We start from the raw sequence: 13757 nt of genomic DNA, 5'->3' as shown, positions 1-13757 counted from the left end.
GAGCTAATTATAAGCTGTTGAGAAACAAATGGAATTTGATCAGGCTGCAGCCTGATGCCAATGGGTTTCCTTTAGTTCTCATGCCCACCCATGGAGAAGACCTATTTCTGCAATTAAGCTGTATCTTAACAGACATTATGGATCAAGAAACAGGACTGTATGTACAGATAAAGTATAAGAGAAGGAGAAGAAAATAAATGATTCATAAGAGTATTCAGATCAGGTTCTCAATCTAACTGCATTAATCTATGAGACTAAGTTCATTATATAGCCAGCGAGGAAAGATCAACTCCTTCAAAACAGTATTTTCAAGTTAAGCAAATAGTCATTGTTATTAATAATGAGAAAAATGGAAGGCAGCAGAACTGGCTGAAAATATTTTGTCAGAAAAAAACCTCCACACCCAAAACAACACTCTTTAGCAAAACCTAACAGCAAAACCTAACTTTTCTTTTTTCCTAAAGTAAAATTTTTAGATTTTGGTTTTAATAAAGACATATTTTCTCAGCAAGTTTACATACAATTCACAGGTTTGTAGTAAATTTCCACTGCAATAAACTCCCCCATTTGTTACGTGAAATAGGAATTCATGTACATTTATAATCAAATATCTTTCCTTGGGGGGAAAGCAAATCCTGTTATCTTCTTTACACTGTGAGGCAGTCTAAGAGGAATCTGGCACACCTGCTGCGCTGGAATGCTTTGATATTACTCAGCTGCCTTCAAGTCACTCTCAAATCATACCATGTGAAGGTAAAAGCAAACAGAAGTATTTTTGAGACCAAATCCCAAATAGACAAGATAGTAATAAAGAGGTTCATAGAAACCAAGGCATGTAGAAAGGAAAAGAAACAAGCCTGTATCTACCTAACACTTTGACTGCTTTCAAAGTTTCTCTAATCCTGCATGTCTCCATAAACGAGTGCATGTTTCCAGTGCCTATTTCATAAACCTTTCAACTAAGGATTCTGGTTCTCACACAACTCTTACATTATCACGTTGCCTTAAAAGACGTTCAAAGTTCAGGGCCACAGCTCCTCTTTACACTTAAGACCTCTCTTGCACACAGTCAGGTGGCATTTGAATTAGAGACCTGAAGGCTCTCACTCCTCACTACTTAAAAACAAAGGCACCTCAACACCCAACTGTGCACATACAGAAACATTCTCATACTGAAACATCATATTCTCAGATCAGGGAAGGGCTCTGATGAAAGCTGGTTGTCAGCACATACCTGGGCACTGGGGACAGCAGGAGTCCTGTGTGCGGGTGGGGTTTTGACAAAGAAGAGGTGGACAGACTTCAGTCTCACACAGGACACGTCCACTGTGGCATGTACATTGTGTGCAAGAATCAATGTTCCATGTCTCTCCTTCTACAAAGTATTCTCCACCAGGAGCATGACAGATCGATGGACTGGTGAGCTCTGGCTTTTGCACGATTATTTCATCTGGGAAAAACAGAATTGGAAGACAGGCAAAATCAACTGTGACTCTAATAATTAACAACTGTACCCAAGATTAAGAATTTCTGTTATTGTTGAAAATATATTTCAATACGTTATTACTGAAAATAACACATAACAAAACCAGCTATAGATTATTCTTGATGAACCTCTTTTGACTTTGTCACCTGCATCTCATGGAAAATGGGAAAAAGATAAACAAGAAAGAGCTTGAGAATCATTCTGAAAAAAGACCAGTTAATATAAATCAGATGTAACTTCAAGCATATTTGGCATTTCAGAAAAAATCAAACGAACCGATGATGTAGGAATTCCAAGAGGTAACTGTTAAAATTCTACTCATTAGACAGTTTCTTAACTGCTAAATGTTAGTATCAGTGCAATTCCTGAAAGGATGAGTAAGTATGCTTCTCCTCTGGGATTAAGGAAGTCCAGGTTCAAGTTAAGTTTCCCAACAGATGCTACATTAAAAAACCCCAGCCAAACAAACTAACCCCCCAAGAATCCCACACAGACAAACAAACTCCCCCCAAACCACCATAAAAGAAAAAACACAGAATCCCCCACCCAGTCCTCTAAAAACATATAAGCACTTAACACTGGTGGAAGTGCTTCATCAATGCTGCACAAAAAAGAAGGAAAAAAAAAGAAAAAAAAGAAATCTGCCATCTTTGAAAACTGGACCCAAGGAGCTGCCACAGTGTGTAGATTCATATTTCCAGTAACTGTATCTTACCAAATGAACCTTACTGCCTTTTCAAACAATTAATTACATTACCTCTGCAGCCCTGGCTAAAAGATTCACTCCAGCAGTTTGGAGAACAGATTTGTCTTCCTTCATGTAAAGAAAGGAACTGAAACTGTGTCCCTTGTTCAGCATGAGGGTCCTTCAGCCCTTCAGAGGGCATTAAAAATGGGGGAACTCTCTTTACCTCTTGGCGTATTGAAAGAATAAAAGAATCCTACCCTGCACCTTGAGGGTGTTTAAGCACTTATCATCAAGAAAAGGTTATGCCACAAACAGCGTGTTTGTAACCTGCTTAAAACACTTTGAAGACTACTCCACATAAGGTGCAGTAAGGGCAGTAATAGTTGCCTGCTTACTACACTGGTTGATTTGGACCTGGAATAAGTCCACCAGGTTTTTCCATGCACTGTGTATAGATATTGAGATACCTGACACAGCATGTTTTATTCAGGTGCAGAAGCCATGAGTTTGAAATCTACAAGCTGCAAAGTGAAGCTTCAGGCTTATAAGTGATGTCCTTCAGCCTGAATTCAACCCATTTAACATTAGATAGCTAAGTTAGGTGCCTCTGTTAAGAACTGAACTGCATCACGTTTCCTGTGCTATGAATGAAGGGGAAGAGAAAGTGACTTCCTAAGTATGCTACATCTCTAGATCACTTTCAGAAGGTCCTTCTTTCCCTCCTACTTAATTATAATGATGCCTAATGTGAACATCATCCTAATCCAAATATCTTGGTTAAGGAGAGAAAAATTAAGTGGACAGCAGCTCCTCTAGTTATTTAGGCAAGCCAAAGCCTACAAAGTATTTGTGGCTTCTCTTCATCACTGCTGTACTTTCCTGGAAAATGGCTTTTGTGCCCTTTGCTCTATGACACTGCCACGTGGAAGACACCCAACTTAGTTGTTCTCATTTCTGGACAATGTTCAGTAGAACCGAAGGAAGCTGACTCTGGCTGATTTTATTTTATTCACAAAGTACTCATGCTTTTCTTTCAGGGAATTATTTTATCTTTCACTGATTTGCTTATGCTACGCTTTTCCAATTGCTTAGATTTATGAACCACATACCTGATTCAGCAGAATTTACCTGAAATGAGACTGCTTGTCTGCTGCCTTGTCACTGTTTGATTTTTATTTCAGCTGGAACAATATATTACATTTTATGCAATGGCATCCTAACTCACCATGGCAAAAGCAATGCTAATTTTTTTCTGGAAATTTTCTGAGTCATCTGCTTTGCATTTAGTTCTCTGCAAAGTCACAGGCCTGTTTTGCTACAGTTCTTTATCAAAAAAGCATAACCAGATATTACTGCTGTATGTATGGTATTGCCCACTGCCTCCTTAGCAGCCCTGATAATGAAATATCACTGCAACTGAATTGCTACAAATTTGAAACTACTATTGCAAATTTACTACTACTAACCCGAAGGAGCAACTAGTCAAACAAATGTACACTTTCTGCATAGCATGGTTCTGCAAAACACTAGCAATTAATGGCTTTGTGAATCTTACAGGAAACCTGGAGCTTTTCATGAGCATTGTGAGGAACAATTTAAACCTCTTAATTTATAGAAACATGGTTATAAGGAACATTGTAGCAGTTAAGGTATCTCTTGCTCTGTTGACAACTAATTAAATATTGAACTGAATGTAACCACTTTTTTCAGTCTGGAAAATGACCTGTGAGAGCTGCCCGTACCCTGTTGATAGGTCAAAAGTGCAATTTGAAACTCAGTACATGAGGACTGCTAATTATTTCAATACCCTTATGACAAATACATTTGGGTGACATGCTCACAGTCTCACAATTTCAAACCACATTCCTATCTATTAAAATCCATGATATTTATTTAAAATCATCAGTGGGGAATCAATAAATTGCAAAATAAAATTGGAATTACATTTCTAACAAATATAAGACCTCAGTGAGGGAAACAAAACCACATTGAGACTAATTTGGCCTTATTCATATACGTATATATGCAATCACTTTAAAATGCTGTGTCTGCCCTAGCACTGTAAAAGTTTACACCAAGTATGACTTTGCTAACACAGAAGCTAGGTGACCAGTGTCTTGAAAGCAGGAACAATGTCAGACAGAGAAGCCTATGCAGATACTCTCTCTTAAAGGAATGGACGTTGCTGGGCAAGCAATGGCTCTTTTATAAAAGAGATCAACATCAACCCATCAAAATTTTGAATCTTGAGCTTATCTAATGAAAGAACTGACATGCTAACCTGTCCCCATCCCTATGAAGTATACCATCCCCTAAAATACTTGTGAAAAGGCTGAAAGAGAGACAAACCTCTGAAGTCGTGCATCTCTCTGGGGACTATATTTTTCCAGTTACCACAAGGTGTGAACTGGGTTGGAGATCACCATGTGTCTAAACAATCTAAAGAGATTGGTTATCTTAAGTCACAGGGAGAATGCGCTCTTCTCTGTCACTTTCAGAAAGTGGATCTGGCTATTTATTTTGCCCTTAGGGTTTCCTGTTCTTTACAAAGAATTTGAAACAATTCATAATTGCTCATACTCTCCCAGTGCTGTCTTACTGTTTTTCTATTCATAAAAGTTTCATGAGCCTCAATTGTTCCTACTTGTAACATGACTTCCAATAAAACCATAGACAATATCACTGTATTACAAATTAATCTACCTAGCATATAAAATACTGTAGAAATAGTTCTGAAAACAGAGCATTAATCCTACACCCTACCCATACCTTTTCATAGATGTTTTTCATATTAACACTTACTAAAATTGCATTGGAATGCAACATGAATTGTACTTGGCCTTCCCACTGAAAGCATTGAAATAATCTACAGGAGCTTTCCCTCAGAACACAAAACCATAATATTCAATTACTTAAGACACCTGTTTGTGTACACCTTTGAGGGGTTGTGAAACATAGATCAGGAAATAAATTTTAATAAGACTCCACTTTAAAATCAAAAAAAGAAAATGTAATGGCTTATTACAATATTTGCTATCATAGATAACAGAGTAGAAACTTTTACTAGTTTAAAGATTTCAGTGTGTCACAGATTAACAAGTTAGGACCCACAACATGTATACGCTTTAAATTTTTAAATTCCTATTTTTCACAACTGAGATCTTAACGACAGCAAGTAATCATGTTATATTTGTGCATAGAAGCCTTCATCTGTACCTATTACTGAATGATGCATGAGATTATTTTCATGTATTAAGAAACAGAACACGTGAAATGAAACTTGATTACAAAGGATGTAAAAGAAATCACATTACCTGGACACGATGGACAACACTGCCCTGGATGTATGGTGGGGTTGCCACAATTAGGAACGGGACAGGTGATCAAGGCACACATTTCCCGTCCATTGTGACAGTAACATTCCCTGCAGCCATCGTGCCAGCTCTCCTCATTCTCATGTCGGCGTCCATCCATCGACAGGCAAGATCCTGTTTTAACAGGAGGCATGAGAGAAGCCGTTGCCTCTGCACAAAATCAAAGAAAAATGAGGTGTCCTGATAAGCATCTGTTGCTTAGGAAGAAACACACCAACTTCATGCCTGGATTGCATTTATTTTTAAAGCACATGTAAGACCAAGTTCTGTCATTTACACTTAGAAATAAAGTAACCACACACAGGAAACAATTAAAAGGTATACTGAAGGCGATGATAGGATGTAGTAGAATTTATTTCCTTGGAAAATATAATGACTTCTTTCTGTTGAACCTATACTAATCACCAGAAATGCAGTACTGTCTAAATAACATGAGAAAAAAAGAGAAATGCAATGGAGGGAAATAGGAGAAAGCATGAAACATATTTCAAATGAAATATTTAAATATCACAGGATATTAGATTTTCTATAATGTATCTGATAGCAAGTAGAATATAAAAGCATTTACAAGAGCTACGGATGGTCTTACGAATGATAAAAAATTACAAACAAATGCTAACAGGTAGATATTGGAAATATTACAAAAAGTACTTCTTGTGAGAAATTATTTGTTTATATTACTGTGATAAATGAGATGTTTGGAAGAGAACTGCTTTGAGAATTTTATCCCTCATTTTTTTTAGCTTTTACTGAGATGAGAATACAGTAGCTTGGACTGTTGCACTCCATTGGAACACACAAGGCAGTTGGTCCAGGGAGGATAAAGTCTCATTGGCATCTTAAGGGGTATTTAAGTGCTGCAGGATTCAGCCTCAATATACTCTTTGTTAATCAGCTGAGTGAATTTAGAGCCCAACGCTCCCCTACCCACATCATTATTATGATGAAGGATTTAGGATCAGTTTGTCAGTGAACTGACTTGTTTTCATTGGTATGTCAGTGATGCTCTGCTGACACACATATAATATATAAGGTTATTTGTATTAGGTTCCTCATTTTATTTTCTTTTAAAACAGAGATGATGTATGAAAAGTAGCAATGTTTATATGTAATTTTAGTAACCATTTTTCTGTTCTGTTTTTTTTTTGCTTGTTGGCTTTTTGATTGGTTGGTTGGGGTGTGTGTTTTTTTTTTTTTTTTTTTTTTTTTTACACACTAACATGTAGGTCAGCACTTCTTCAGCTGCAGCAGATCTATCAAAAGTGGTCTAACAAGCAGATGGTACAAAGTTTGAGGCTGGTTTTCAGAATAGAAAGCCAATACACAGAAATTACATTAGCATACCATTTTATGAATTAAAAATAAATGCTGCACAAGGATAAAGTACTTCTTAGAACAGTCTTCATCCTATTGCATGAACAAAAATATTATAAAAAATTTAAATTCGGTTACTATACTTTTATACCTTAGTATCAGATTATATAAATTCTGATTTGACTTAATTTCACTGGAATACTGGTCTATATTGAAATTATTATTGACACTGGGAAGTCCTAGATGATAAAACCCTTCCCCTTCCTAAATAAATGAAGTATCCAATGTAATCAAACTTTTTTCCTGATGTATTCTAAGGTATGCTCCAAAATTTGGAGAAATACAGCAAGCACATAGGCAACTATTCAAAATTAAGTTCACACACCGAGACTGTTTTCACTTTTCAGTTTTTAATTACAATTAGTACAAAAGCTAATACTTGAAGAAACCCAATGTCTAAATACAAAATGGGAATAACTGGCTAACTAAAGGTATGGTTGAAATGATCTGAGATACAGTAGTTTACAAGGAAAAAGGAGTCAGTAATGTGTTAAGGTTGCAGAACAAGCAAGTTCAATCTAAGATACCAGTACAGGAGCACTGTAAATTTAAATGCAACACTACTACTCTAGTAGTTCGAAGATTTTACCACTGCTAAAGTACAATATCAAGTTTTTAAACAGTGATGAGAAACCACAGTAACAGGGTTTATTTGACTTAGAAATGCACCCCGTCAAAAAAATGTTTAGGGGTCACCAGTTGCAACTCCTTAAACGTTGCAAAAATTCTAAAGGGAATGGTGCTTAGCTGTTGTATATGTCTTCTAAGCTTAGGACAAAAACTAACCAGTTCAATGTGTAGGAAGGGAGACAGAAATTTTAGAAAATTTATTTAAAAATGTCATATATTGCTAGCCACAAGAAAACATTATTTTAGAGAAATTTGATTGTTTTGTTTTGTTTTGTTTTTTTCTTTTGAAAGTGGAGATTCTTAATAAATTAAATCTTAGACAAACATCTGTCAAGGATTATCCAGATAGACTCTATTTTATTCAAGGTCAAAGAAATGGACTCTCAGTTTTCCAAAGGACTATCTCAGCCCTGTACTTCTATGGTCCTACTTCTATTAATCCTGCTGTAAGCTATTTCTGGCAGAAGCAATTTAGGCAGCGGAACTAACTCACAGGCAGAGGATTTACCCATACCTTCCTCTTACTTAGGCATTTTGGGTCAAAATTTTAACAAGGACTCACATCTTCTCTGGAACATACTGGTGATTAATTATTCTTTGACAAGTAGCTAATGACATGATGTTGAAATGATATTCTCATGGCTTGGTATCTTTATGATCATGACAACAATAAATACTTAGAGAGGTATCAAGTTAATTTCACTAATTATTTGTGCTTATTTTAAAATTCACCCTTGTTAAGGAAAGCACTTCACAGTGTGCATACACATAATTAGTGACCAAAGAATTGCATCTGTTTATAGTCTGGGATGCAATTATGGCACACCTAAGAGAACACTCTGTGTACGTTCTGTCACAGCATCACGACAATAGAGAAAAGTGTTCTGATTGTGAACATGGAGACAAATGACAAGCTGAGTGATAAGAATTATCTCAATGGAATGCCCTTCAGCAGTTACCCTTTCTTATTTAATTTTTAAAATTTTAATTTCTAGTAAAAGTCATATATTGTAGCTTATGTCAGTGAAATGTCTCTCTGCTTCTCATATCTGCAACATTTCAACTTTCATTTTGCTAGAAGTCTTAAAGTTTTGTTATAACTGTTTGCAGTGTATTATGACATGTAGAGAAAAGATAATGTTGGATATTTCTGATTTATATGCTTGCATGTTTGCCTTTAGCTACAGGCGACCGACTTCAGGAACTCATACACTTTCTTCCAGTGCTATGTTCCCATAGCATTGTTCCTATTACATTTTATGATTTTTTAAAATGCAAAAGAAATAGCTGTTAAAAATGGTAAGAATAGAGTCATTACACAAAACAATGGAAAAGTAATCAAACTTACTTGACTATAGCTATAAATCAAAGCACACAAGTAAGAATCAAAAAAAGTAAGCATGAAAGAGCAGTGAGGATCAGAAAGAGACTGAGCACAAACAAAAAGTTATTACATGTAAAACATGGAGATGAGCTATGAAGGAAGTCTGATACCCAGACTAATGTAAAACAGAATCTGAAAATATCTTAAAAAACAGACCTGCTAAAAGCAGCACAAATATAAAGCAACTAATGAACATCTGATCTCAATATCCACCTTGAACTTGATGGTTACAGGCTCGGTATGTGGAATGTGTGAAATTTTTAACTTAAGAATACCAAGTCCTTTCTGCTGGGCAAGTGCTCTCTCTACTCATTGTTCATTACAATTGCTTGAAAAGTGTCCAAGAAACAGCACTCCCATTTTAGACGATATACAGGATATCTATCAAATCCAAAACTTGTTTGTAAAAAAAGATAATGGTGAAGAAGCCAAGAAGAACATCACTGCTGAAAAAAAAAAGCCTTCGACTAGCTTATTTCTAGCAGTTGCTTATTAAGAGCCTGATCCAATTTTTATTAATGATAACAAATTTTTTGTGACTTTTTAATGGGAGATGAAAGCAAAGCTGAGGCTTTCTGCTGAAGCCAAGATGCACACAGATAATAACAAACACCATCAAAACAATACAATCCTTTGAACAATGTAGAACCAACTCCCCCACCAGCTACCATATTTCAATTTGTACATATTCTGTGCAGTATTCCTTTTCTTTTGCTCTGTTTTCCAACTGCTTTGAAAACAAGTCGTAATTCGAGGTGGTAATGCACTTGCACGTACCTCTACACTTGCAGATAACACAGCCGTGACTGTTCTGCTGGAAGCCCATCGGACAGATTTTACCACAAGGCAGGTCCGGGCATTTCTTACATCGACAGATTTCACAGCCATGCTTGTTCTTCCTAGATGACCAAAATAATTTGTAAAAGGTCAGCAAGACACTTTAAGTATCTACATGTCATGATCTTTAAAGCAAAAGCATCCCCTAAAAAAGTGACTGATAATTAAAGAAAATTATTGTTAATTGTCACCCTTAGATTCAGTGGTTCTATGGGAGGTACAGGTCTCCAACCCTGGCATGTGCTCTTTCCACATGACTGGCAAAATCTCTGCATTTGCACTTTCAAGCCACAGCAGATAATACAGATGTATGGGCTTATGACTGCTTTTGATGATCCATTCTTTTTTCAAGTGAAAAAATGCAAAAAAAACCTTCTACAACTGTGAAGATATCAAAGGAGTAGGTAGGATTCTGTTATATTTATTACGTTTTTATAACACAAATCACTGTTAAATTTTTTCCTCCAACAACAAGTAACTTAGAGTAGATTTCCTATCTTGTATATTTAAACTATAGAGAGATTTCCAGAAGTGTTAAATAAGCAGACAAAAAGCTCACGTAGAACTAGCACATAGAATGCCAGTAACCCATATAAATAGTAGCAAACACACAGTAACATGTTTTGAAATAGTAAAACTAGAGAAATTTTCAGGAAACAGAGTACAGAGAATCAAGAACTCAAATGCTTCCAAAGCTTCCTGGTGAAGCTAGGCAGGAGTCTAGAGCACCACCTAACAGCACCTTTTCACAGCACCATAAACATGCTGCTTTAGAGGATCCCATATTGAATATTTCCTTGCCTTTTTTACAGGAAGACAGAAAATACCATTCAAACTCTAGGCACAGATGTACTAAACAAAGAAAAGACATGGGAAGTTACAGAACATGATCTAGAAGGATAGAGGAGAAATAAATTATGTAGATCTCTAGAAAGCCTGACTTCAAACTCTAGAAAGCTTTATTTAATTTTTAGTTAGAAGGCTGAGAACAACAAATTGTCACACAGTAGGATGGAGAATGAAAGACATTCTGTCTTCCTATTCCATCCAAAGGAATGCTTCTTTCCATTAATATGTAAAATTTTAAACCAGTGAGCTCTTCAGCAGTTTTTTTTCAGACAATTATGAAAAGGTTTTGGTTTTTTTCAAGATGCACAACCTCAGTACTTCCAGTTGCTAACCTTTGACAATCTTAAAAAAAAAAAAATCACAATCATGATGATTACTCCTTAACTTTTAACTCTCTAATATACTTTTCTTTTAACTTTTCTGTCGTCTCCTATTTGTGACTGAAGTTTTACATTAAAATAGAAATTTGTCTTCCATTACATCCCATGTTTTTAATGATCATAACAGGCTTGTTATGATGTTAACATTAAAATACAGCACATCATTTTAAAAAAGAATTTGGCACAGTAGCAGTATAGTGAACACATGTACTATACAACTGCAAATCTAAATAATTTTAGCACCAAAGTAAGACTTGAAGTGAAATGATCCTAAAGTAGTTCTTGCCACAATTTTAGCCCTGTATCCTACAAACAGTTCCATACATAGTTATCTTTAAATGCTTAATTTCATTCGGTTCAATTATTCATGTATTTTGTAAAGAATGACAAGATTAGGGTGCTCACTTCCAATTTTTAAAAAATTAAATTATCTGAAGACTTCATTAAACATTCATCATTTTACAAATACTAGCCAAGCATTGTGCATAACTTACATTCTACATGTAAACCCAGAATTTAAATTGAAGACTATTTTCCAATTAGCTTAAAAGGGTTTAAAGTTCAAATTTTTTTCAGGTGTACAAAAATATATGGGGAAGTTCATCCCAAAGACAGGGTTCCTGAGAACACTGGCATCAGCTCGGCATCAATGTGTTTTTAAAATATCTTTATCTTACTCACAACTACCATACTATGCCCATTAAAATGTGCTGTCATTTCTAAAATGCTTTTACTATATAGTTCTCATAGATTTTCTAATAAAAATGTTTTGTGCACACTTTAGTTAAAAAAAAAGTGTGTTTCAGCTTACTTAAATACAGAAAACACATACAGAAATTTGTAATTTTCCTCTGTACATCAGTATACTAAATGCATGATACTATAGACTAAAATTACTGCTCTTTACAAGATACAGTGTAAGAGGCTGAACGCTTTTTTTTTTTTTTTTTAAATGCTTTCTATTTATAGATAAACTGTGTGTTTAGTGCTAGCCTGTGGAGAAGTCCTGACCTGTGTGATGTTGTCACCAAACTCCCACAACTCCCCTGAATGAGGCAGACTGCATGTCTGAGACTGGGAATGCCTGGGCAAGTTATTAAATGGTCCAGATGTGATACTTAGTGAGTCAGTGTCAGATCTGATACTCTGTGAGTCCATGTCTGATCAAGGTGTCATTCTATCATGTCTAGGACATCAAACGAATAGCAGCAAACTGCAAGATTCAATATTTATGCTTTTTAACCTTAATCTGATTAATAGTAAATGACTTTGCTAAATATAGTTCAGAATAGTCCTTATCAGCTGAAGAAAAATATTTTTAACAATTTAGTGTGACATCTACACTAGGATTCCCAGGAAAGAAAACCAGCAGTAGTAAATTGAAAGAAATCAAAAGGAGAAACAAACTGGATTGCTTTAGACACCACAGAAAAGTCAAAAAATAGAGTGGAGTCAAAGAATGGAAAGAAAACACATAGAATTTGTTTTAAGAACATATTCAAGGTATGTCAGTATAAGTCAAAAAACACAACGACAAAAGACATTCAATAGACCTTACTCAATGTTTTTCTCATAACTTTCGAACAGTCTAAAGCAAGTGGCCTTGAAAATAACAATTTATTTATGCACTTGTAATATTAAAACTAAAAAAAGCTTTTCCTGTTCAAACAGAACAATACTCAATCACACTAAGTAAACTATAAAAAATTCTGGAGTTCATACCAGCTGTCTCTGCTATTATGCAAAAACATTCACATCCTTGAGCACGTGGATGAAAGCAGTCTTCTCAGACTCTGTCCTGATAGCTTTAAGTTATTGACCTTGGTACAGGCAAAAAATTAAGAGCTATGGTATGGAAGCAGTATAAACTCCAAAATCTACCACCCTTAGTGCACTCTTTAAATATCACATCTGATTAATCTGCTGATATATCAGTTTATAAAACAATTTTAACAGACATTAATTTTTAAAACACAAATACAAAGCAGAAATTAAAGTATATGTTCACATAAACAGTGTGGAGACTACTGAACTCACATCCTGTACTAGCTACTGATGATGTTGTGGAAAAAAAAAATGGATTCCATCTTTGCTGCAAATAGCAATTAAATATATTATGATGGCTGTTATTCAGATTTTTTTCTCTTTTCTTTGCCAAAGTTCAAAATCAAATTTAAGCTAGTGCAAAGGATTTCACTGCCCCTTATGAAATAGTTACAGCATAAGAGGATTATATGGCGATTTGGAGTAAATTCTTGAATACAGTTGTAAGTTGTATTTCTTTATTGCTGTTGTTTTATTCCAGCCACCCTTCCTGCTGATTCCATTGTGAAGTTCCCTCAGTTTCAGACACCTCAACACCATTTGTCTCTTTGTCTTCCAGCTTTAAGAGACCTGTATTTTGTGCCTGTTCACTGGCATGGCTCAAACTTCACTCTCCCTGGATATTTTTAAACCATTTTGCATGCTTTGTACTTGTTTTAATTGACTTCACTCCTTTGATACTTAATGGAAGCAATGTTATCCTCTCTAAAAAACTGAGACAGCTAACCAGACATTATTTCTGCTCAGTCTTCCAGGTTTCTCTTGTTCTGCTACCCATCTTCAGCCATCCTTGCCTTTGAAGCCACTGGGCAAAAGTTCTGGGAAGACAAAACTGACACTGCTTTTCTTGAACTTCCCTCCTGTTCTCCTTTCTGTCACTTGAGAAACTAAAAATAACTCTCAGCTACTCCTGAAGTCAACATGACTGAAA

At 35.6% G+C, this 13757-nt stretch overlaps 1 protein-coding gene across 3 annotated transcripts in view; it reads right to left on the bottom strand.

Annotated features, from left to right (window-relative positions):
* CRIM1 (cysteine rich transmembrane BMP regulator 1) overlaps nt 1-13757 on the bottom strand; it is a 170933-nt gene that overhangs the window by 11061 nt on the left and 146115 nt on the right. For all 3 annotated transcript variants that reach the window (XM_027735057.2, XM_039385889.1, XM_039385890.1), the window contains 3 exons: nt 9714-9835; nt 5489-5698; nt 1235-1450 (listed from right to left, as the gene is read on the bottom strand). In XM_027735057.2, the coding sequence (XP_027590858.1) occupies nt 1235-1450; nt 5489-5698; nt 9714-9835 (548 nt within the window). The remainder of the gene's footprint in view (nt 1-1234; nt 1451-5488; nt 5699-9713; nt 9836-13757) is intronic.

Source organism: Pipra filicauda, unplaced genomic scaffold (genome assembly GCF_003945595.2).
Source record: "Pipra filicauda isolate LSUMZ 115617 unplaced genomic scaffold, ASM394559v2 scaffold448_size536912_pilon, whole genome shotgun sequence".
Classification (NCBI taxonomy): Eukaryota; Metazoa; Chordata; class Aves; order Passeriformes; family Pipridae; genus Pipra; species Pipra filicauda.
Note: the sequence above shows the minus strand (reverse complement) of the source record. Positions and strands in the feature narration are given on the sequence as shown.